Raw genomic sequence first — 22,353 nt, 5'->3', positions numbered from 1 at the left:
CCTCTCCCACCATAGTCAATGGTATCATGGCACCAAATGCAAAGCGCTTTCCCGGCACGATCGATCTTCCGAATAAAGTCACTGAACAAATTCGTCACAGTCTTCTTTCCAACATTTGCAGATATATCCTTCTCTAACCAGTCCCATCGAAACTTGTTTTTTACGATCTTGTCAATTTCCTTAACTCGCGGAGCATCTTTGCGTTCGATCACGGACATCTTTCTTTAAACACCCGGCAAAAACGTGTGAGAAATGAACAATGGCATACTCCTATGCCTTTATAACAAGCGCGTTTATTAATCAACAAACAATGGCATACGCCTATGCCTTTATAACAAGCGCGTTTATTGGTCAACACGGAGACTTCAGCCAATCGCAAGATCCGTTTCATTTCAGTTACGGAAACACTAAAATGGAATGCTGTCGAGAGACGAAATCGGATTTTTTACCACTTAAAAAATTGTAAAATTTTATTTTTGGAGATAAAAAAAGTCCCTGATATATATACATACACATACATATACATATATATATATACATACATATATATATATATACATACACATACATATATACACATATATACACACACATATATATATATATATATATATACACATATACACATACATATATACACACATACATATATACACACATACATATATACACATATACATATATATATATATTAGGGGTGTGAATTGCCTAGTACCTGGCGATTCGATTTGTATCATGATTCATAAGTCACGTTTCGATACCGATTAATCCCGCTACGAATCTATAAATTGATTATTGCAAAAAATAATAAAAACTCAAATTTAGAAAATACTAATCAGTAAACTTGTACATGTTCACTGTAAGATTTGTATGAAAATGTATTTATTTATCTGAAAATTCAGGCTTATAACTGAGCCACTGCATTTAACAAACGAGTTGCAGTCTGTTTCATGTTTAAACAGCACTGAAATAAAATATTAAGGCTTAATGTTCCATTAATAGAACATTCTTCCATGCTTAATGTGTGAATCCTAACCCTAAATAAGACGTTTTGTTGAATATTCCCATAAATAATTTGTTTAAAAATCGATTCGGCCGCATATCGAATTGATTCGAAAATTGCGCGCTGTAATATCGCAATATATTGCCGAATCGATTTTTTCCAACCTCCCCTAATAAATAAATAAATAAAATATTATATATATATATATATATATATATATACATACATACATACATACAACTACATGTTTACTCATACAAATCAGTGTACGCATTTGCAGATTTATGTAACACATTTGTGACTTCAGTCACATTTGTAAATTCTTGTTACACATTTGTGGTTTCTTGTTACACATTTGTGACTTTGGTTACAGATACAAATTCTTTTTAGATATGTGTGAATCAAAATACACATTTGTAAATAGTTTTGGTACAATAATGGCCTCATATTATTTTTGGGACACATTTAGTACGACATTAGTCACTTACAGTATAAGTTTACTGATAACCCAAACCACCTTAACAGATAGAATAGAGAATAATTTAATTAAGATTAAAAAAAATATCACTTGACAAGATTCTCTATCTAATTATAGACTAAGCACTAGCAAACGAGGAAGTGGCAGTAAAATAAAGGCGTCAAGACAAGGGTTGGGTCAAATGGTAAGTCACACACTGCATCAACAATCACGACACAGCTTGTCGGCAAAATAAAAGGTTGAAGGTGGGCCAACACAAAGTCCATTCGAGCGCCACTCAGGGTACGGACAGGGGACTTGATCAAGCAGGCGAGTACTTTCTCCATCTGGAAGTATTTTCATTGAAAGAAGATCCAAATTGGACGTATTTAGTGGTGCACATGGAATCACATGAAGGGACTTGAGGGCATTTATGACACCTTGAGCTACACCTGCTGCTATGGAATTGTAGCAGGTTGTGAATACGTCCCTGTCCCAAGACTATACACTGTAGATACGTGACTACCTGCGCCACAAATGCATGTTATGCCAATATTCCCTGTTACTATAATCAGCGAATGGAGTGCGGTTGCTAAGAGGTGGCCCTGTGCTTGGCTCGGTCCGGGGCCCTCTTAACCCTAACCATGCGGCTTCTAGCAATTCAATAAAAATCTCTAAAAACTCAATCCATTAGGTACTCCTCTCCCGACCGGAGTTCAAGAGAGAAATGGCTGAAGGGACAAAGGAATGCTTGTACCTGTTGCATATAAAGGTATGAATCTGAAAAGTATAGACTATTGCTTTATTAGAATATCTTATGAATGATGTTTTTGTTATTTACAGTTATATGTATATTTATGCTGGATTGCAATAAAGCCTCCAGGCCGCTGCCACAGCCACCGAGAGCGAACCCACTGCCGCCACCGAACCCACCGGTGCCACTGAAAGTGAACCCACCGCTGCCACAGCCACCAAGAGCGAACCCACTGCCGCCACCGAACCCACCGGTGCCACTGAAAGAGAACCCACCGCTGCCACAGCCACCGAGAGCGAACCCACTGCCGCCACCGAACCCACCGCCGCGACGGAAAGTGAAACCACTGCAGACACCCCCACTGAAATCGAACCCACTGCCGCCACCGAAATCTAACCCACTGCCGCCACAGACACCCAGAGCGAACCCACCGCCGCCACAGTTACTGTTTGAAAACAAAGGTTTATAAATGCTGAAATGGAAATATATTGGAACTGTCCCTTGATGATTGTGCCTATTTTTGGGAGCTCAAAGAATTGGGTTGGACACTCTTAAAAGGATCAGGCATCGCCACATCACTGTTGCGAAAGACGACCTTTTGGCTTCTTCCCAAAATGTCTCCGTCCATTGCGGATGTTGCACTCAATAATAACTGGTTTGGTTTGTTTAATTAGCGGAATTTACAAATGATACAATGAGGGAACGAAGCTGAGAGGCCTTGTACAAAACTCCACTCATTTGATTAAGTCATATCAAATGTCAATTTCCTCGGTAGACTGAACATGGGGGCAAAAAATAAACAGAAACCAGATTTAAGAACACAACAATCCAATAATGAACTCTAAATAAATATCTACTGTCAGGTATGTTGAATTTCACAATCACACAAACCTTTTATTTGAGAACACATTATCCATCTATTCCAGGTGTCTCAGCTCTTATGTTCAGCATGCTTCTCAACTCCACCAGAGGGCGACCTCTTCTACGTGTGTGTGTGGGTGGGGGGGGGGGGGAGGGGGTGTTCACACTGCTGGGCAAGGTGGAGGAGACACAGCTAAAGCAGGAGCCAGGTGCACACAATCACAATCACCAGTCTCCAAAAGCCAGCCCTGGACTTCACTTCAGCGCCAGATCAACTCTTAATGTCACACAGTCAGTTGCATCCAGCTCATGACCCTGCCTTTGTGTAGAACTTTGTTCTGATCAGCATTCTCTGCCCAGATTTCCTGAATCTGCCTGCCGAAGCCAACTCGCCTGTGGATCGCTTGCTCTCTGTCTGGACTCGACCCCCCCTTTGTCCTGCTCCTGTCTGCACTCGGGTTCTCTTCCAGCGCCTTTGAACCCCAACAGCCTCCATGCGTTGCAAATATCACTACACATTTTCACTTCATGCTCTTTTAAGTGGGATGAAATGAACATAAAAAATGAAACTTGAAGATGACAAATAATCGCGATGATCTTCCAAAAGCGAGTCGCCCCAACATCATATCAGCTAAAATTAACTGAGGAATTGTGCGGAACATTCCAACACAATGCACGTGTCATTTTATTTTTGCTGGGACTGCAAGTGAAGGGACCAGTTTTTTAAGTCTGTGAGGTCATAACACACCCCAGCAACATTAAGGCTGCAATGAAACCTGATCTGATTTTTTTTTTTTTTAAAGAGTATTTGAGTTGAAGGTGTGAAACCTAAAAAAACGATCCCTTTTATTATTTGTTGTGTTTAATATTTTTCTCTAACTAAAAAAAATACTGTTTACATTAGAATTTACTGTGTTTGTGTTGTATTTTTAAGTGGTATATTGACCTAAAGATTTATTTAGTTGCATTCATCATTCTGAGTGGGATAAAACAGGTCATTTAATTATAACTGTCCTGCTCAGTGGAGGCACCTTCAATTCTTATTGACTTGAAAGGTCTACAAATATTATTTTATTATATTACCTGTTTGTTTACCAAGTTGATTTATAGAATACTAGCACCCCATTAACGAGAGTGTTAATACCCCCTAGCTACAGGAGACGGGTGTTACATGCTGTAGGTAGATGATTGTGCAGCAAATTAAAGGTGCAAACACCAGGGGGCGGACAAAACTTGCGATTTAGTGCTGTATTATTTCTTCTGGCCTCGTCTAAAGCATGATGACGCACAATAGGTTAGGGTGTGTCGTACTTGCGTGGTTGTGATCAACAAAGGGAGGTGATTAAGCTTTCATCTTTGTCCCACCCCAGCTCAGTCAGACATTTGAACATTTAATTAAATATAGACTGTGCCTTTGTCGAAGTCTGATTTAGAGTAGCCATATTTTCTTTGTAGTCACTCCCAGTCATATTTGTCGTTGAGGCATAAAGTTAAAGTTAACAGTTAAAAACATATTTCATCTCGAACTCTTGGCATTTAACAGCTTTAAAAGTTGACTTTTCATATGTTTGGGCAGCTTCTAGAGCAGGTGGGAGTGAAACAAAATTGTGCGCAAAGGCAGGGTTACTTACTTGAGTCCCCAGGAATTGCCGAGTTCCACCCCGAGTTCCACCCCGAGTTCCACCCCGAGTTCCACCCCGAGTTCCACCCCGAGTTCCACCCCGAGTTCCACCCCGAGTTCAACCCCGAGTTCAACCCCGAGTTCAACCCCGAGTTCAACCCCGAGTTCAACCCCGAGTTCAACCCCGAGTTCAACCCCGAGTTCAACCCCGAGTTCAACCCCGAGTTCAACCCCGAGTTCAACCCCGAGTTCAATCCTGAGTAGGCTGTGGATCTATGGCTGGCATCAGGGCACACAAGGATGAGGCTTCAGCATAGGGAGCGGGTCAAGAAGATAATCAAAAGTGCTACTGTAAGAGACCCAGTGCTGTTTTGGACAAGTCTTGTCTCGTCATAAAGTTTGAATACCTAGTCAAATGCCAGTGAATGAACCTTTGAATTATGAATATTCGTTTTTTGTTTTTGTTTTCTACAAGTATTAAAGAGTTAAAAAGAAATAGATGTTGAAACATGTCTCGTTTTTCAATTCTGTACGACATGGAAACATTTAAGGACTATATTTTATACCAAAATTTTGGGCTACCTGGAAAATTGTCGGGCTACCTCGATTCCCCATGTTTCACTGCTTTAGTGCCTTAAATGTTTGTATCCACTTTTTTGCTTTAGTGTTTTGTTCTGATGAAAGCGTTTATGGGAACGGGTGTTGCAAATTACCATTCGCTACATACACCTTGATACCTCTACTGACTTGTCTGTTTTTTGTATCTGTCCCTAAATAAGTTATTTCATTACAGCGTTGAGGAAATCAAAGATGAGAGCAGCTGTGTTGCTGAAGTAACCAAGATTTGGTAACTCTTCCAAAAGAAGCAAAGTTTGTGCTACATTTCAGATGTTCAGCGAGAGAATTCCAATTCAATTCACAACTTTCTCAAGAAAATTGCTTGAGCAAATGATGTTTTGCAAAAAAAGAAAAAAAAGACAGTTTGCGTTTGATGCTGCTCTATTGGTTCTGCTCCACCTCTGTCTCTTCATGTAGGGCCTATACAGAAAGATAGAGGAAGCAAGTCCATCGAAACATTTCAATGCCAACGTCACAATGTGAAAATTCAGCAAATGGGAATTATGAGTTCATCAGCAATGACGGCACAACTTTCACGGATGCATCGATACCTGTGCCGTTAGCATACATGTGAAGACCAATGCCAGGACAGACATTTGGCAGGTCATTCATGCACAAGCTGAAAAGGGTAGGACCTGAGACACTTCCTTGTGGAGTTGTTTCCCTTTTGAAACAAAAACATACTTGGTGCCATGAATCCAGACACTTTGTTGATGACCTTTTAAATGTGAACTGAACCACAAAGAAAGAAAAAAAAACTAAATTAACAAAGACAATTTGGAAATGAAAATGTCATGGTGTGGTGCCTTCTTTAAATCCAGGAACAGGGTCCACTTAAAAAAAAAAAAAAAATCACTGTCCATCTTAACACCCAAGTTCCAGACTTGCTAGTGTCACGTTTGAGTAAGGTGGTGGAACCAAAAGCAGGGAAGCAGAGAGGTGAGGCAGGTGTGCTTGTTAACATAATTTAATTTAAAGAAAAACAACACGCAAAAAAGGTAGTGCAATAATGACAACTAAACAATGTACAAAGTACAAACCAAAACCAGGAATAAACATACTTGTACCAGACAGGACTTAGAGGCGCAGGAAAGATGGTGTGACAAAGACAATGAACCAACAATAACTGAATGAAAGCAGGGAACTAAATAGACATACAGGTACTAACGAGACAACCAGAGACACCTTGACAAGACATGTGGCTGAGGGAGCTGGTTGGCTGACATGAGAGACCACAGGTAAACACAATAAACTAACAAGACACAGGACACAAGGAAAATGTGACAAAACCAAAACCCCAGATCATAACAGTTGGCTTTAGATAGGGTGCCAAGGGACCAAAGTCAGCAGGATAAGACCATAACTTATGTTTTCTGAGAAAGCGTCCTTTTTGCTCAGCGGGTCATAGATCCGACTGTCATCCGCATAGCAGCAAAAAGAAACCCCAGGAACAGAGTCATATGGGGAGGCGGATGGCTTCATCAGGCGAACTGCATCTTCTAAAGAGCTCAAGGAAATGGATTCAAATGAATTTAACATCACCGAACAAAGGACCCAAACAGAGGGATCAAGGGTGGCGTTTGAAAAGAGAGCAATCTTATTAATGAGAAACTGTAAGAATCAATTGAACATTTGAGGTGAAGAGTCTGTGCAAGCAGGCTGAGGGGGTTTAAGAACATAATCAATAGTTTTGAATAGTACATGCGGATTATGACGGTTTGCCCGAATAAGATTTGACAAATGTTTACTGTGCTCCGGTAACAACGCCAGCAGTCTTTTAAGATTTGATAAGAGACTTGCAACATGTCCTTTTGTCCACCAGATTTGCAACATTCCTGTTTAGCTGCAAGTGCTTTGCCATTGAACCAGGGCTCATGTCTGACTTTTGACCGCACGGATTTGAATGGAGCCACGGTATCCGGTGTATTGAGGCAGCAAGAGTGGAAACATGAGCTGAGTTCCTCTATGTTTGAAGAGGGAACACAAAGAGAGAGACTTGCTTGTGACTTACTCCCACCTCTGTTATTAGTAAAGAACACCAAGATCCAGCCTCCCCACGCCCTCCCTTCCAAACGTGAAAATGAGATCCTCGTAAAGATAAAAGCTATTCCTGATGAATCCTCTGAAGGTGCCATCTGTTACCAGTAAGGGAAGAAAGAGATTTGGAAGCATCTTAGAGAGACAGAGGACAAAATTGTGGACAGAAGATTGCAGGAGAGATATTTTCCAAACCCTGGATGACAGTGAATTCAAAGCCCACCTCTCCTCCCTAAGAGAATAGTTTCTGTCCATTCTTTGCTCAGAGTTGTTGGAGAACGTTCTGGAATCAGTCCTAAGCCAAGACTCCTTGCTTTGAATTTTCACCTTGTTAGGCGCTCTCTGAGAGGATTATCAGAATCTTTAGGAATATAGGCCCTGATCTTTTCAGAGGTCCAAAGTGGGTATAAGCAGCAATGACCACATAGATTGTCGCAATTGACTCCAGTTCTGCCGTCACACCCAGACATGGCGGCGTATTGATTTTGGCGATGGTCTGTGGTGCAAAATAAGGTTGGGAACTGCCAATTCAAGACACGTTTGAAGCGCATTGACCTGACTTTTTTTCATTCTTCTCTTACAGCGCTCCACCTGTTTGCTCCTTGGTTTGATGAAAATGTTTGCGCCTTCACGCACTCAATACTGACAGTTTGTCTCCCTTCTCGTTCTGTCTTTTGATCTGAGGTGGGTGATAAGTGTCTAACACTACTACATGCCTGGATGCAAATTCAATATTTTGACATCATTTTTCAGTGAAGAACCACACCCGCAACACATCAGCGCTCTCATTGCCAGTCAACAGCATCAGGTGTGAATTCCTCACTTGTAACTTGTTCTGTTTGGAACTCATTTAAGATGACGTTAGTCACTTAATTGGTCAATTATAAACAGTAAAAACAAAGTGGCTCGACAAGATTTGTGTCATGATTACGCACTAAGCATGAACAATTACGTTTCTTCAAAAGATGAAGGCGTGGCAGTTAGCAAGGCCTCGCCTCAACAAGGGTAGGACAAGTTAAGGTCACACACTTTATTAATGATCATGAGCTAGCTGGGAGGTATAGCATAAAGCGTTGGAGCAGGACCAACACCAACGCAGCGATCCATTCGAGCACCACTCAGGGTACTGGCAGCAGACTTGATTGAGCGGGGTGAGTACTTTTCTCCTTGAAGTCATGTCATTGAGAGGATATCCAAGTTGGACTTATTATTGTCGCAATTTGTAGAATCACATGAAAGGGGCTGATCTGGATTCAAAGATCCAAACGGACTTTGGCTTGTTTGGCCAATGGGGTCGTTGAGTTTGGACACTGACGACTTACAGTCACAATGTACAAAAAAAGTTACTTGTCCAGTGTGGATCAGCTTGACATTGGCGACAGTTCGAGATTTCAAGACGTTGATTGCCATGAGCACAGCAAATGGACAGACATTTAAAAAAAAAAAACATTCAATGAAATTCTTACTTGCATACTTCCCGTTGCAAGAACAGAAAAGATCAACATAAAAGGTAGAAAATAATAATAATTGAAGATAATAAAAGGGGATATCAGAATCAAAACCAGAACAAAACAGTGCTGTATGTGTCCCTTCAGGTCTGCCAAGATTGTGGAACAGTCCTGATGGCTTGAAAGAGGAACCGGTCTAGGGTGGCAGGGATTGGCATTAATGTTTGGCATGCCAATCACCTCAAAGCACTTGATTCCGACGGGCGTGAGCACTGTGGGACAGTAGTCGTTGAAACAAACTCACCAAGGTTTTCTTTGGGAGGGGCACGATGGGCGTGGACTTAAGGCAGAAGGGGACAAGGACAGCTTGAGTATATGGGTAAATACCTCATCCAATGAGGAAGTTGTCAGGGTGCCCCCTGGGAAGGGTTCTGGTCCAGCCACCTTTTGGGGTTTGTTCCTGTGCAACTGGTCTGACTATGTTGCTGTTCAAGCCAAGGCCCTCGAAACAGACGTAGAACTGGTTCATCTCTCTTGCTGTGTCCCATGGCTGATTGTGACTCCTCCTGGTAGTCAGTCCTGTGCTTTAGTCCTTTTCACATGCGCCGGGAGTCTGAGTTTGTAAAGCAATCCTTTCGTATTGGTCCGGCATGTTTGACGATTTTACGCCAGCCGTATCTTGCCTTTTCGTAGCCCGCAACATCCTCAGAAAAAATTGCAGCAAAGTGGTCATATAGCTTGGACCTCACCTACCAGTCCATCATCTATTATTTGGATATACACAGTGCTTTCTGGCAATAATGTTCACAGTGCAAGTGCTTGTGTTCTAATCTTGACGCCGAAGAAGCAAAGATTTGACACTGAACAGTCAGTCTGACTCTCAGGTAGTCCATTTTATTACCAAAAGTGTGGACGTTAGCGTGAGAGCGTTGGTCTTCTTGCCCTATTGCCTTCAGCCTAGTACCGCTCGTTCCACATACGTGTGTCTTGCATGGGTCATGTGAAGCCGGTGCTGTTTTTACTTACCACCTGCTGGTAACTAGATTCAGTCGTTAAAGGAAATCGCAACCCAACAGTTCAGGTTTGAACTCTGGGTGGACTTTACCAAGTTCCTCACAAAGGTAGAAGAATGGTTTCATGGTTGTTAAGTATTACTAGTATAATCACAATTTATTAAGCATACAGTTCACCCACGCAATGTAAAGTAACATAATTATAATACACTGACAGAAACAAGTAAGTTAAAAACAAACGCATTAGCCACGGTTTGAAGATCCTCGTTCCTGCAGCCAAGCTGCTTTTGATAAAAATGGAAAAATTTGGGAAATTAACTGAATTACGCCTTAAAGTGTTATTCTCTTTCTCTTCATCGTTTTACAGGAAATAACCACATTTGCTTTGGTACATCAAAGGACGGAAAAGTCACAATGAATATCAAAACTTTTGTTTATGTACTTCTGCTAGTTGGTAAGTAATCTGAACTGACTATTACAATATATAGCTTCATGCCATCACTGCATATCTAACAAAACTGCTTAATTGAAACAGGAACTAATGTTGAGGGGCTTCAGCAACACGGCGGTAGTAATAGAGTGCTCCTCCAGGTCACAGAGTCAGAAGACGAACCACCCGCCGACCCCACAACGGGCACTGACGGTACAACCCTCGACGCTACAACCCTCGACGCTACCACCCTCGACGCTACAACCCTCGACGCTACAACCCTCGACGGCACAACCACTGTAGGCAACAGCAATGACGGTACACCAGATGAGGCAGCCACTACCGTCAGCACAGTCACCGAAACAATTGCAGAAGTGGCAGTACGAAGATCAGTAGAGACAGCTGTTGCAGCATCCACAACTGCCGCATCAGCAGCAGCATCACTGGCAAGCTCAGCTGCTGCAGCTACAGCCGCAGCTTCAGGGGGGTCCTCACAAGCAGAAGAAGCTGCAGAAGAGGCTTCATCTGCTGCAGACGAGGCAGCCACTGCTGCGTTGGAGTTTGCACAAGGCACCATAGATGCAGAAGCAGCAGCAGCAGCAGCAGACAGTGCAGCAGACGCATCCCAAACTGCTGCAACAAGAGCCCAAGAAGCGGCGGCGGGAGCGAGCGGCGACTTGGCCCCTTTTGCACTACAACTCTCCCAAGCAGCACAAAATGCAGCAACCATAGCGAGGTCAGCCGCAAATACATCAGACTTAGCAGCGGAAGTTATGGCTTCTGGAGTCACCGCAGAAAATGCAGCATCTATTATAGAAAATGCAAGAAATGCAAACCAAGAGGCTGAGATGGCAGCGCAAGAGCTCAGACTTTTACTCAATTCAGCAGACCTACCGGCAGATGTAGAGGCCAGCGTAATACAAGCCATAGAGGCGGCCGAAAGCTCAGCTGCGTTGGCAGAACAAACAGCAGCTCAGGCTCAAGTTGCACTCGACACAGCAGAGCGAGCTGCAGCACCCACTGCAGGAGACGCGGAAGCCGAGTTAGCTGGTGAATTAGCTATCCTACAAATACAAACTGCAGCACAAAGCGCAGGTGCAGCGGCAGTCGCTGCGGAAGGACCGGCAATGGCAATCCAAAGATCAGTAGAGACAGCTGTTGCAGCATCCACAACTGCCGCATCAGCAGCAGCATCACTAGCCAGCTCAGCTGCGGCAGCAACAGCCGCAGCTTCAGGGGGGTCCTCACAAGCAGAAGAAGCTGCAGAAGATGCTTCATCTGCTGCAGACGAGGCAGCCACTGCTGCGTTGGAGTTTGCACAAGGCACCATAGATGCAGAAGCAGCAGCAGCAGCAGCAGACAGTGCAGCAGACGCATCCCAAACTGCTGCAACAAGAGCCCAAGAAGCGGCGGCGGGAGCGAGCGGCGACTTGGCCCCTTTTGCACTACAACTCTCCCAAGCAGCACAAAATGCAGCAACCATAGCGAGGTCAGCCGCAGATACATCAGACCGAGCAGCGGAAGTTATGGCTTCTGGAGTCACCGCAGAAAATGCAGCATCTATTATAGAAGATGCAAGAAATGCAAACCAAGAGGCTGAGATGGCAGCGCAAGAGCTCCAACTTTTACTCAATTCAGCAGACCTACCGGCAGATGTAGAGGCCAGCGTAATACAAGCCATAGAGGCGGCCGAAAGCTCAGCTGCGTTGGCAGAACAAACAGCAGCTCAGGCTCAAGTTGCACTCGACACAGCAGAGCGAGCTGCAGCACCCACTGCAGGAGATGCGGAAGCCGAGTTAGCTGGTGAATTAGCTATCCTACAAATACAAACTGCAGCACAAAGCGCAGGTGCAGCGGCAGAAGCTGCGGCAGTACCCACAACAGCTGTCCAAGCTTCAAGACAAGCCTCCCTGGCGGCAGCAGCGACATCCCTCGCAGCCTCAGCGGCGGCAGTTACTGCGACTGGTACTGGGACAGATCTAGAAGTTCTCATCAACACCGCCTTGGCAAGCGCAGAGGCAGCAAATCTTGCAGCTATATCCGTTGCAAATGGAGACGCTGAGCCACAGGAGGCGAGAGCTGCCGCAGCAAATGCAGCAGATGCGGCAGTAGCAGTAGCTCAAGCAGCGGCTGGAGCAGCAACAGAAGAAGGAAGGATTGATGCAGAAGCAGCACAGGTGTCGCTGGACGCTGCAGAAGTAGCCAGACGAGTGGTGGAGGAAGAACCAGAGGAATTTTTTGACACTGCGAGACTATTTGAGACGGTATCAAGGAATGCTCGAGAGCTATTTTCAAGTGAGCCATCATCCATGCTGACACCTGAAATGTTTGCAGCAATTCAGGCAGCAGAAGAGGTTGCATCGCTGGCAGAAGCTACAGCAATCGTAGCAGCATCTGCGGACGATTCCAGAGGCGCACAAAGTTTAGGAATTGTTGCAAATACGACGACACGAACAGCGATCGAAATGGTACAAAACCTTCCGGGTAGAACGGCTCTTAGCTTGGCGCAAGACTCATTAGGGGTCGGCTTGACAGCCTCAGCCGCAGCAATAACTGCAACATGCTCGGCGGCGGCGGCCGGCGCAGGAGCAGACCAAGCCGCAAGAGTCGCGTTAACCGCCGCAGAGGAAGCGGTGAGTGCCGCCACCTCACTGAGTAACAGTGAAGGTACCCTGGAGTCGACAGTGAATGCCGGGCTTGCATCGTCAGTCCAAGCCAGTAACGCGGCCGATGCAGCCGTGGCAGCATCGCAAAACGGATCGGACCAGGACATGGCATTCGCAGACGTGGCGATGGAGGCAGCTGGAATAGCGTCCAGGGCAACGGCAGCCGCCCAAGATGTGGCTTCTGCCGGAGCAACGACGCAAACCATAATGGATGCCTTCCAAGTGGCCAGCGGTGTCGACAATGACTGGAGACAGTTGATTGCGAGGGTGCAAGGCTTGCTGAACGATACTGCGCAGGAAAGCTTCGGGGAGCTTTTGACTCAGCTGGGGATCCTGAACACGGCGTCCGTAACACAGGCATCCGTCGAAGCCACCAGACAGGTGGCAGAGTTGGCTGTGATGACAACCATGGCGGGCGTCCCCCTCGACACCGAGACGGCCACAATGCAGTCTCTGGCGTCCATAGCAGCCAGGACCGCCGATTTTGCAGTGAGAGCGGCAAACACGTCATTGACCACGTCCACGCTAACAAGCGGCGCCAGCATCCAGATGCTCTCCCTCACCGCCACCATCGCCGCTGCCGTGCTTGCCGTGATATTGTGAAGCGTGCTTTAAATCGTGTACATTTGTACATTTAGTGAAAAAATGCATCTATTCATCTGTGTATCATACGATATGTTTCATATGCACTCATCCTTTTTAATTACGTGCTTCAACTTCAATAAATGTTTGTCAACTGGGCTTGTGAAGCGCTTCTGTGATTAAGGCTATATAAATGCATTAGACTTGACTCGGCTTCTTTTGTGACACACTGCAAAATGTGTTTTTGGAATTGCATGTAAAATGAAAATCAGATTGAGTGCCAAATAAGGGACAAGTTGGACTCTCCTCACACATGATCGTGAAGCCAAGCTGAGCTTCTCATAAGACGAAATGATTGTGCGTGGCCGCCAATATTTCACAGGACATTCCAAATACAAGAAATGAACACAAACGTTTGGAATGTCGGGATTTTTGGAATCGCCATACCCTTGTTCCTATCATGGCTAGACACAATAAAAAAAACTATAATAATGGACTGAATGCTTCTTTTCTGCCTCAACATCCACACAACAGCTACGCTAGCAGCCACGGCAGCTCTAGTGGTACAACAACCTACTAAGAATAGAATATAAATGGCATAACTGCCATTAGAACACGTTCAACAAAATTTCTGAAATGCCGTAAAAGAGGATACATTTAAAAGCCACACGCAAAAAAAAATCCCCAAAAATGTCTTATTTTTTTTAAATGCATTCGGCAGCCTGACAGAGATATGTCTAGCGATCACATAAGCTCACGTGTTTGAGATATTTCCAGTGAGTTCACGTCACATTAGCGGGATAAAGGCTTGATGCAATAAAGACTTGGGAAGAGTGACTTGAACGCGAGCAGGAAATTGAGCCTCTTTTCAAATTTGAGCTGCCTTTGATTGATACCAACTGCCAAGAGGCCATTCTAGGATGAGCGGTTTAGGGGTGCTATGGAGACATTTAGGGGTGCTTGGTTGCTACAAAGAGATTTTCGACTAAGGCCGATTTGCTTCAAAATGATTTGATTGACAATGATTTTTGCTTCAATCTGTAGATGTGCAAGGAATTGTAATAATCTACTCCAGTCTGATTCGCTAATGCTAATTAGCACGCCACTCGCGGCACCCACGCTGGAAAAAAACAACAACTTTTATTGGAATAACTTGATTGTGACTTTTTCCTTCTACTCTCAAATGTGGCTACAACTTAACAGTGTATTAGACTGCATGGAACCACACTGCCCCTCGGTGGCCAACATGAACAGCGTTCCAAATAAAGGCACACACAGACAAAGGCAAGACAGTATAAAATAATATAAATCAAATCGATTCTGAATCTAACTAAATGAGAATCGATTTTTTGCCACACCCCTACTCTTTTTGATACAACAGCTCTTCGACATACGCATTGACAGTATGCATGTTTCTGGAGTAAATCAGTTTACAGTGAGAACAAAAACGGACCTTGGACTTGTTAGTTTTCTGACTATATATTGCTTGTCTGTACTATGTTATGAAAAATAATATATACATTAACATACAGGTAAAAAAGAAAAAGAAATATATAATATTGCCTGTACACGTCTGTGAATGGGTGAAGTGCAGACACATCATAGAAAACATTTTAACAAAATAGAATTCAGCACCGTTTGTCTCTGCCTTTTTACACCTCGTCTTTAATACAAATATATAAATAAAAATACACTTCAAAATGAAGCTATTGTTGGCTGAAAAACGATCTCATGTCCATGAATTACTCCATGAGGTGGCTTTTTTTTCTGTGCAGATACACACGTGCACGCACGCCACACACATCCGTAAGCTAGCCAATAGCAGCACAATAGAGACATTACAGTGATGGCCATAAGCCTTCAGTCTGACCACCTGCAACGTTTCCTTTGGGGGAAACGTCATCTTAACTACCTACCTACCTACCTACCAAGTAGCAGAAGAAAAGCAGACTCGCAATGAAAATAATGTGTTGGTATTGAGTGGTAGAGTCATAAAGCTTTCACATATTCTGGTCAAAGTAAGGGACTTACAATTTCACTCGACTCGACAGTCACACTAGGGAGGCACTGCCGGAGGACAAACAGCACGCTCTGCTTGTACGCAATGTCGCAAGAGCGGAGGGGCTGAGGTGGAGCAAATCATTTTCCAATCAGGTTAGCCCATCAATTTGTATTAAGTAGCATGTTTTATAACGGCTACAGTACCTTGTCAAAAATAAAGCTCTTGTGAACATTTCATATACTGGTTCAACTCATAGATGTGCCCAAAAAGGGCGGTTAAATGGTTGACTTAGTTTTGAAAATCAATGAGATCATTTTAGGAGCAAAACACTCATTCTGGGGAGTGTTCTTTACTTAGCATTGCATGCTAACCAATTGGTTTCCTTTCTCAAATCCATATTGTGTGGGGCAGCTTCAAGCTTAAACAGCATTTCTTGTATGAAAAACAAGGCATTCTAAGAGCCTTTGCGCAACCTCACTTGAGAAGCTCAAATTTTAGCATGCGACATCATTATATAATCGGTTAGTTGTGAGCTTAGACACACATCAAATAGTTATAAATCTAGATATGATGCATATTAGCCACAACAGGCATTGGTGTTGAAACAAAATTGGTAAGAATTTAACAGCAGTTGCCACCTCAGGGAGGGAGATTCTTTTACTGATGTAACAAAGTTATTTTCAGGAGTTACAACTCTTAGAACTTCTATACTATTTTGAAATACTTCTAGTAATTCTAAATGCACACTGTCACCAAATGTAACCATCAAATGCATACAAATAAAAGGCTACCTTTACTCCCACTCCACCAGTTTGACTGACCTTTCGGTGTGACGAGTGAGCATGCAAGCAGTTGTCGTTTTTGTTGATGCAGACGAACGTTGCACATTTGCACACAGTCCTTACAATTGGGCAAAAATGTGGAAAAGAGAAGTCACATTAGAAAGAGCAGACATCTTTATCCATTCAACGTGTACACGGTTACATCCATAAATGTCACAAACGAGCCGATAACATAGCAAACTTATTTTCACCTGGCCTGGCATCGGAGGGTATTCCTCATCAGTGTCCCCACTGTCACGGAGACAGCTCACGTCACTGTCTGCAGGGGGAGCCCCGGTGCGAGGTCCTTTCAGTTTCACTTCTACAGCAAAAGAATCAACAGAAATGACGTTTATTACTCAATATAAATGATCCTAATTCATTCATTTAATAGAAACGGACACGCTGCAATCTGTTTGGACCGAAACCAGCTCTCCATCTCCAACCAAAAAGCCTGCAACAAATTGCATAGAAAAAAAGAAGGTTCAAGGTTTTCAACGCCCTTGTCGCAAAACCAAAGCAAACAAAACAGCAATTCCGCTGCAAAATCGAATGTAATTCTCAAAAATTATTTTCTTGGATGAATCTCATTCGAGGTTTTAAAATGTACTTCCTTGCTCCTGTGGGGGAATTGGGAATGAGCGACATCTACTAGTCCTCATTTGTTTCATCTCACCTACTTCAAATGTTCTCAGAATTCATTCCTTCTAATTGGGCCAGAAACAAAATCCTCCATTTGAATGCCTCTGATCATTTGACTAGAAACGTTATCATCAAATGGACACCCTGTATGCGGAGCTGTCTGATGGTTCACAACGTTTAATGTCCTTGTGTGAACACACCATGAGAGCAACAATACAAATAAACAGAAAATGCCATTAATAACTCAAAAGGATATGTATGTTTTGTACCTTATTTAAACCATATACCATAAACAAATGATCTTAAATGATTACGTTTTATAGCCTTGACAATCTCTTCTTTGAGTACAATTGACAGTGCATATTGAACATTTTGACCTTAGCCTTTGTAAATATCTTAAAAGAAAAATAAACCATACCGAAATGACAGACTCTTATTAAACAATGGAGACTCTTGAGCTATAACGTTGCTAAATATTTAACAAGGTACGATAGCACAGTGTAGTGGAAGAAAACTGAAGCGTTTCACTACAGCAAATCACACAAATACCGTGGGAAAACAACGAAACATTACTCTAATACAAACCTCGTCCTCTTTTTCAAGTAGGTTCTAAAGAATCGTTCAAGCTTTTACTTGTAAACTTCCCATTTCTCCGTTTTTACTGGGGTACGCATTTGGAAGATGGCGCTACTTCTGGCGGTAAGTGGGTTACCTACGTCACTTCCTGTCGATTGACAAGACTTTTCCTGCATCCTTCAAAACAAAAGCACAAATGGGACTACATGCACGAATGACTTCCGCATTCGACGTATGATATGAGTGCAGCGGAGCGCACTGTTAATGTGATGTAAAACTAACTCGAAGCCCAAATCTTTAACCCACTGAAAAAGAACAGGAGTCGCTCCTTGCTTTAACACTATGTCTATCAGAATTTTAAAACTACTCGTTAGATCACCCAGCGCCGTCATTTTAACAGCTTGAGCTCTGGTAATGATGTCATTGCTTAAAATGATTATTACGCGTAAATACAAGCCGTTTGAGTAGGTACTAGTACTACCGCTATTTTGTTAATTACATTTTTTAAATGTAAATGTCAATGATGTATAGTAGCTCCTCTCCCGGAACTACTGGAGTCCACACAGTAGAAATCGGAGAACTTTATTGGTAAAGCTCTGTGTCGCATCCAATACAACAACAACAACAAAAATCCATTTTCTCAACAAAAGAAAACTACAGGCTATGGGGCAGTGGTTCTCAAATGGGGGTACGTGAAGGCACTCCAGGGGGAGATTTTCAAATATACTTCAAAAGTACAGTATATCATTGGATTCATTGCTTTCAAGGATATCCTCTTGAGCTGCATCATCTCATTTTCGAGGGGGTCTTCCCATCGCACACGCATATCAGTAAGATTAAAAAAACAAAATCAGGTAAATGTTGGTCCACAACATAAACAACAACACAAAAGTAAACTAATACACTTATAGCAAACACATTCGCACCCCATCACTCTCACTCACCGCCCCCTAAACCGAGCCTTCCAGTTATCAAATATCGTCCATCATACATGTGTACATATGATAATACATATTGTATACATGTATATAGTTTGACAATAGCAGACACACAAAGCACCGTGAATACATTCTGAGAATAATCAATGAATAGGGAGCATGTCAAATGAGTCCAACAGAATATACAGTAGCAATCAAAAAGCAGAACAGGAGCTTTGACAAAGAATAAACAGAGATGATTTTAATTTATGGAAAGTGCTTGGTGATCTAAGAGAATGATGAGAGAATACGAGTTCATCAAATGAATGTTATATTCAGTAGGCTATTCTATTTCAGTGTCCTAACAACCAGCATCTCTCCCATACCAGGATGGTTCAACCCAGCATGTCATGTGCCACTTAGAGTCCATTTACTACGTCTTTTGTTTTTTTTACAAAAATTCAGTAACCCAAAGCCTAGTTTTGTTTAGAACACAGCTTTACTATGATCCCAAAGGAGAACACTTTATGTGCATACATCTTTATTTATACATCTATTCCTGCATACACAATTCAAATGAATGCTATTAATTGCCGGAATTGAATGCTCTTAATTGCCTTCATCTAAAATTTGATTTGAAACTGGTAAGGAAAATAAGCGAGAGAAACTCTCAGTTTTGCAGAGGAGCACACTCCTAGTTCTCTCTGCAGCCATCTGTTAACATACATGCATTTAGGTTGCTTCCCAAATGTTTGCTTTCCATTAGCAATAATAGTCATCATCATAATAATAATACCAAAGCATTTAAGCTCCTTTGTACTTGTAATCCCACCAATGGACTGTAGAGGGCAGTCACGCAAGGTCAATAACTGCCATTTCGTTTCAACCCAGAAGCCTCAGAATACTGTACAATATATCATATTTCACAGTGCAAAGGGAATTTGATTGTCATTTTTCAAACACAGGGTTGTGCCATCCGACAACTGTCGTATCACAATTGTTCTACGTGACACATCCATCCAACATTCTTGATGAATATTTCAGCTACCATAATGAACAGCTAATTGGTGAACTTCCACAGCCTTGACGTATGCACGTATGCCTCTTTTCATCGCAAATCTGGAGCAGGCGCCATCAAGAAAAAGAAGAAAAAGCGACAGAGATGTTGATAGCATTATAGAGCGTGGAAATAAGGTCAATCAATCAATCAATCAATCTGTCACCAAATCCGAAATGAAGTCATTTTAAGTCCTCAAAATGAATGAATGGATGCGCAACTCAATCAGCGGCCTTATGAAAGTCTAAAACTAAAACAAATCCCTCATCCTGAAGCATCTGTCTATGCAGTATACACCAGTAGCAAATATTTTTGTGTTTTTTGGAGACCTTGCCTGACTGACTGAGTCTCACCAATTACAGAGGCCACGCCCTATTTCAATCTAGCACCAATCGCTCCAGAGAGAATCTTACAATGTGTGTGAAGCAAAAGGATCTGTCTCAAATGATTAAGATATCATTTACCCTGACCCCATTCCGGAATTAGGTCATGAAACCTTGTTTCATTGTCTGCATCAATTCCAAAAAACGACAGAAATGACTGGCGAGTCCAGGCCACCCTTGGGGATTTGTTCAATGTCATTTTCAGGCAGACCGAAAACCCAAATGCGGCCTTCCTCAATCAACTCCATGAGCACAGCGCGTGCGCTCACGCACGTGAAAAGCTCAGCCCACCGTTTGCTGTTAGCCTGACCGCCGGCCGCGAGTTTGTCTTGTGACAACACTCCAAGGTGACGGGAGTTGTGGTGCTGCCGTGGGCCCAGCCCGGGGCCCAGCCCGGGGCCCAGCCCGGGGCCCAGCCCGGGGCCCTGTGTGTTGCTGGGGGGACCGGGCCTCAGCTTTCCTTTGTCGGCCCTGATGCGTGGCTTCCGAGACGGCGCTTCTTGGGTCTGCTCTGTGCTCGGCAGCTAAGCTCATGTACTTGGCAACTGCGCCTTTTGTGTTGCTTGTAAAGCATGAAAGGTGCTAGCTATACTGATTGAAGTTCTTTCGTTGTGGGCGGGGTTACCTTTCAGGCATATAACTTGTCGAACGGCTAACAAGATTCAACGCTTTTGATGTGCTAACCTGGAAAAGAGCAGCGCTTGTGGACTTGTTGGATGTGAATCCAAATGGAAAAAGTCCTATTAGCGCTCAAATAATCGATCCATTGATTCAAAAATGTTTTTTGCAATAGAACATCAAATGGCAATAGGTCTAGTACATCAGCAGCCTTATGGGAAGAAGTAATAGAGTACATGCACACTTCCAGATGAGCAAGTCTGATCATGGAGAGCATTTGAATATGGCGAGTTTGGCTCCTGCGGGGCCCAAGCGGGAAGGGGGTCGTGCTCTGATGCTGCGTGTGCCTCGTCGGGCTGAAAAATCATTTCTTTCATTTGTGCCTCATGCTTTATATGTGATTATCTTATCACACATTGTAATTATTTCCACCCGCAAGCCCTGTTCATACGAATTAGCCTATTTATGTACGGGCGTGGAGGGGGAGGAGTCTGGTAATCTAACATTTCAGTATGGAACGTGCATGGATTTGTACGTACGCACAGATTCGAACATCTGGATTTTTTGGTGCCTGCGACGTTTTCTGGAAATGGACGTACGGCCTGTTTTAGTCTCACTCAAGTCTTCGTACATGCGGCCCCTGGATTTGTAACTCTGTTGGTGGAGGTTGATGTCTGTGGATCTCACTGTCCCTTCCCACTTTAATTTCCTCTGGTCCTTCCTCTGGTCTCCTGACAACATCAAAATTCTGGCAGAACTCTCATGTACCCGGTGAAGCGTCTTGAATTGATCACAGGCTTCAGGTGAATTAAAGAGCACGTAAAAACGTAAAATAAGACAAGAGGAAATCTCTGCAACCACAAGGTCTATTTGAATAATTCTTGTGTTGCCGGCCAGTCGACTTTTCACCAAGCACTCCTTCGAGGACACGAGAGGATCCTGATGGATGATGGTCCAATCTCTGTCTGCTGTGTCTTCTTCATGCACACTGGTGTTGGCTTTCTTAGGTCAGGTTCAGGACCAGAAGTTTGAAGTCTCATCCTTCATGTGGATGATGAGCTGAAAGAATGACTGGTGTTCGCTCTGCGTACCTGCTTGTGGGGTGCCAGTGTTGAGGCTGAGTGCCGAGTCGAGACGGGTCCCTACTTAAGCACGCTGGAAGTCATTGATCCGAAGATGGCGGGCTGTGGGAGACCGTTTGTGTTAAGAAACCGGTTTATTATGAAGAGGAGCCTCGCGTAACTATTCTCTCGGGGTTGTGTGTGTAATGCTTAAGGCAGTGGTTCTCAACCCTGGTTCTCGAGTACCCCTATCCAGCCTGTTTTCTATGTCTCCCACAAGCGCTTCAAACGATCAGCTAAAGAGCAAGCTCTGCATAACGATCTTCAGCTGTGTTGGCTGGAAAGACATGGAAAAGAAGCCGGATAGGGATACTGGAGGCGCGGGCTTGGTAAAGCTCCATTGACGGCAACGGTCCCTGGGTTCTGGGTCTTCTGACCAGCTTCTCAAAAGACTTGATAAATACCAAAGTGACGGTTCATTGTCAAAAGTCATGTAAGGTACTGGCGGGAGGCCTTTTTGGGGCAGGGATGATGTCCGAGTCCTTCAGGCAAAGTAGAACAGAGGCCTGTTGTAGGTAGCGCTTGAATGTTTTGGTAACCACCCCCCCACCCCGGTGAGTAACGTTCCATGACAAGTCCTGAAGCAGAGTGATGAAGCCTCTTGTCATCCAAGGTATTTCTTTGCTTGGCGTACGGCCAGATGCCTTCGTCAGTATCGACAGTGCCCATTCAGTGCTTCATATTACCAAAGACCAATTAAGTGTACTCCTCTCCGTCGGTCCTGAG

The 22,353-nt window shown here is 43.6% G+C and overlaps 2 protein-coding genes across 2 annotated transcripts in view; one reads left to right on the top strand and one right to left on the bottom strand.

The window, feature by feature from the left end:
- The window catches only part of cibar1 (CBY1 interacting BAR domain containing 1), a 71,282-nt gene extending 53,596 nt beyond the window's left edge, over positions 1-17,686 (bottom strand). The window contains exons 1-3 of the mRNA XM_086063552.1: positions 17,541-17,686; positions 16,526-16,635; positions 16,314-16,392 (exon numbers count right to left, since the gene is read on the bottom strand). Coding sequence (XP_085919678.1) covers positions 16,314-16,336 — 23 coding nt within the window. The 5' untranslated portion in view covers positions 16,337-16,392; positions 16,526-16,635; positions 17,541-17,686. The remainder of the gene's footprint in view (positions 1-16,313; positions 16,393-16,525; positions 16,636-17,540) is intronic.
- LOC147157297 (uncharacterized) lies at positions 8,355-13,986 on the top strand. Its single transcript, XM_086063045.1, has 3 exons — positions 8,355-8,502; positions 10,180-10,266; positions 10,348-13,986. The coding sequence occupies exons 2-3, from the start codon at positions 10,227-10,229 to the stop codon at positions 13,509-13,511; spliced, it is 3,204 nt and encodes a 1,067-aa protein (XP_085919171.1). The 5' UTR covers positions 8,355-8,502; positions 10,180-10,226; the 3' UTR covers positions 13,512-13,986.
- Positions 17,687-22,353: the final 4,667 nt, after the last annotated feature.

The sequence above is a fragment of the Leptonotus elevatus genome, chromosome 19 (genome assembly GCF_054856555.1).
Source record: "Leptonotus elevatus isolate MCC_2025b chromosome 19, RoL_Lele_1.0, whole genome shotgun sequence".
NCBI classification, from domain to species: Eukaryota; Metazoa; Chordata; class Actinopteri; order Syngnathiformes; family Syngnathidae; genus Leptonotus; species Leptonotus elevatus.
Note: the sequence above shows the minus strand (reverse complement) of the source record. Positions and strands in the feature narration are given on the sequence as shown.

Coding starts and splice junctions, on each gene's coding strand:
- LOC147157297 (XM_086063045.1), top strand. CDS start 10,227: ATGAATATCAAAACTTTTGTTTATGTACTTCTGCTAGTTG. Junction 10,267..10,347: donor TTATGTACTTCTGCTAGTTG/GTAAGTAATCTG, acceptor TAATTGAAACAG/GAACTAATGTTGAGGGGCTT.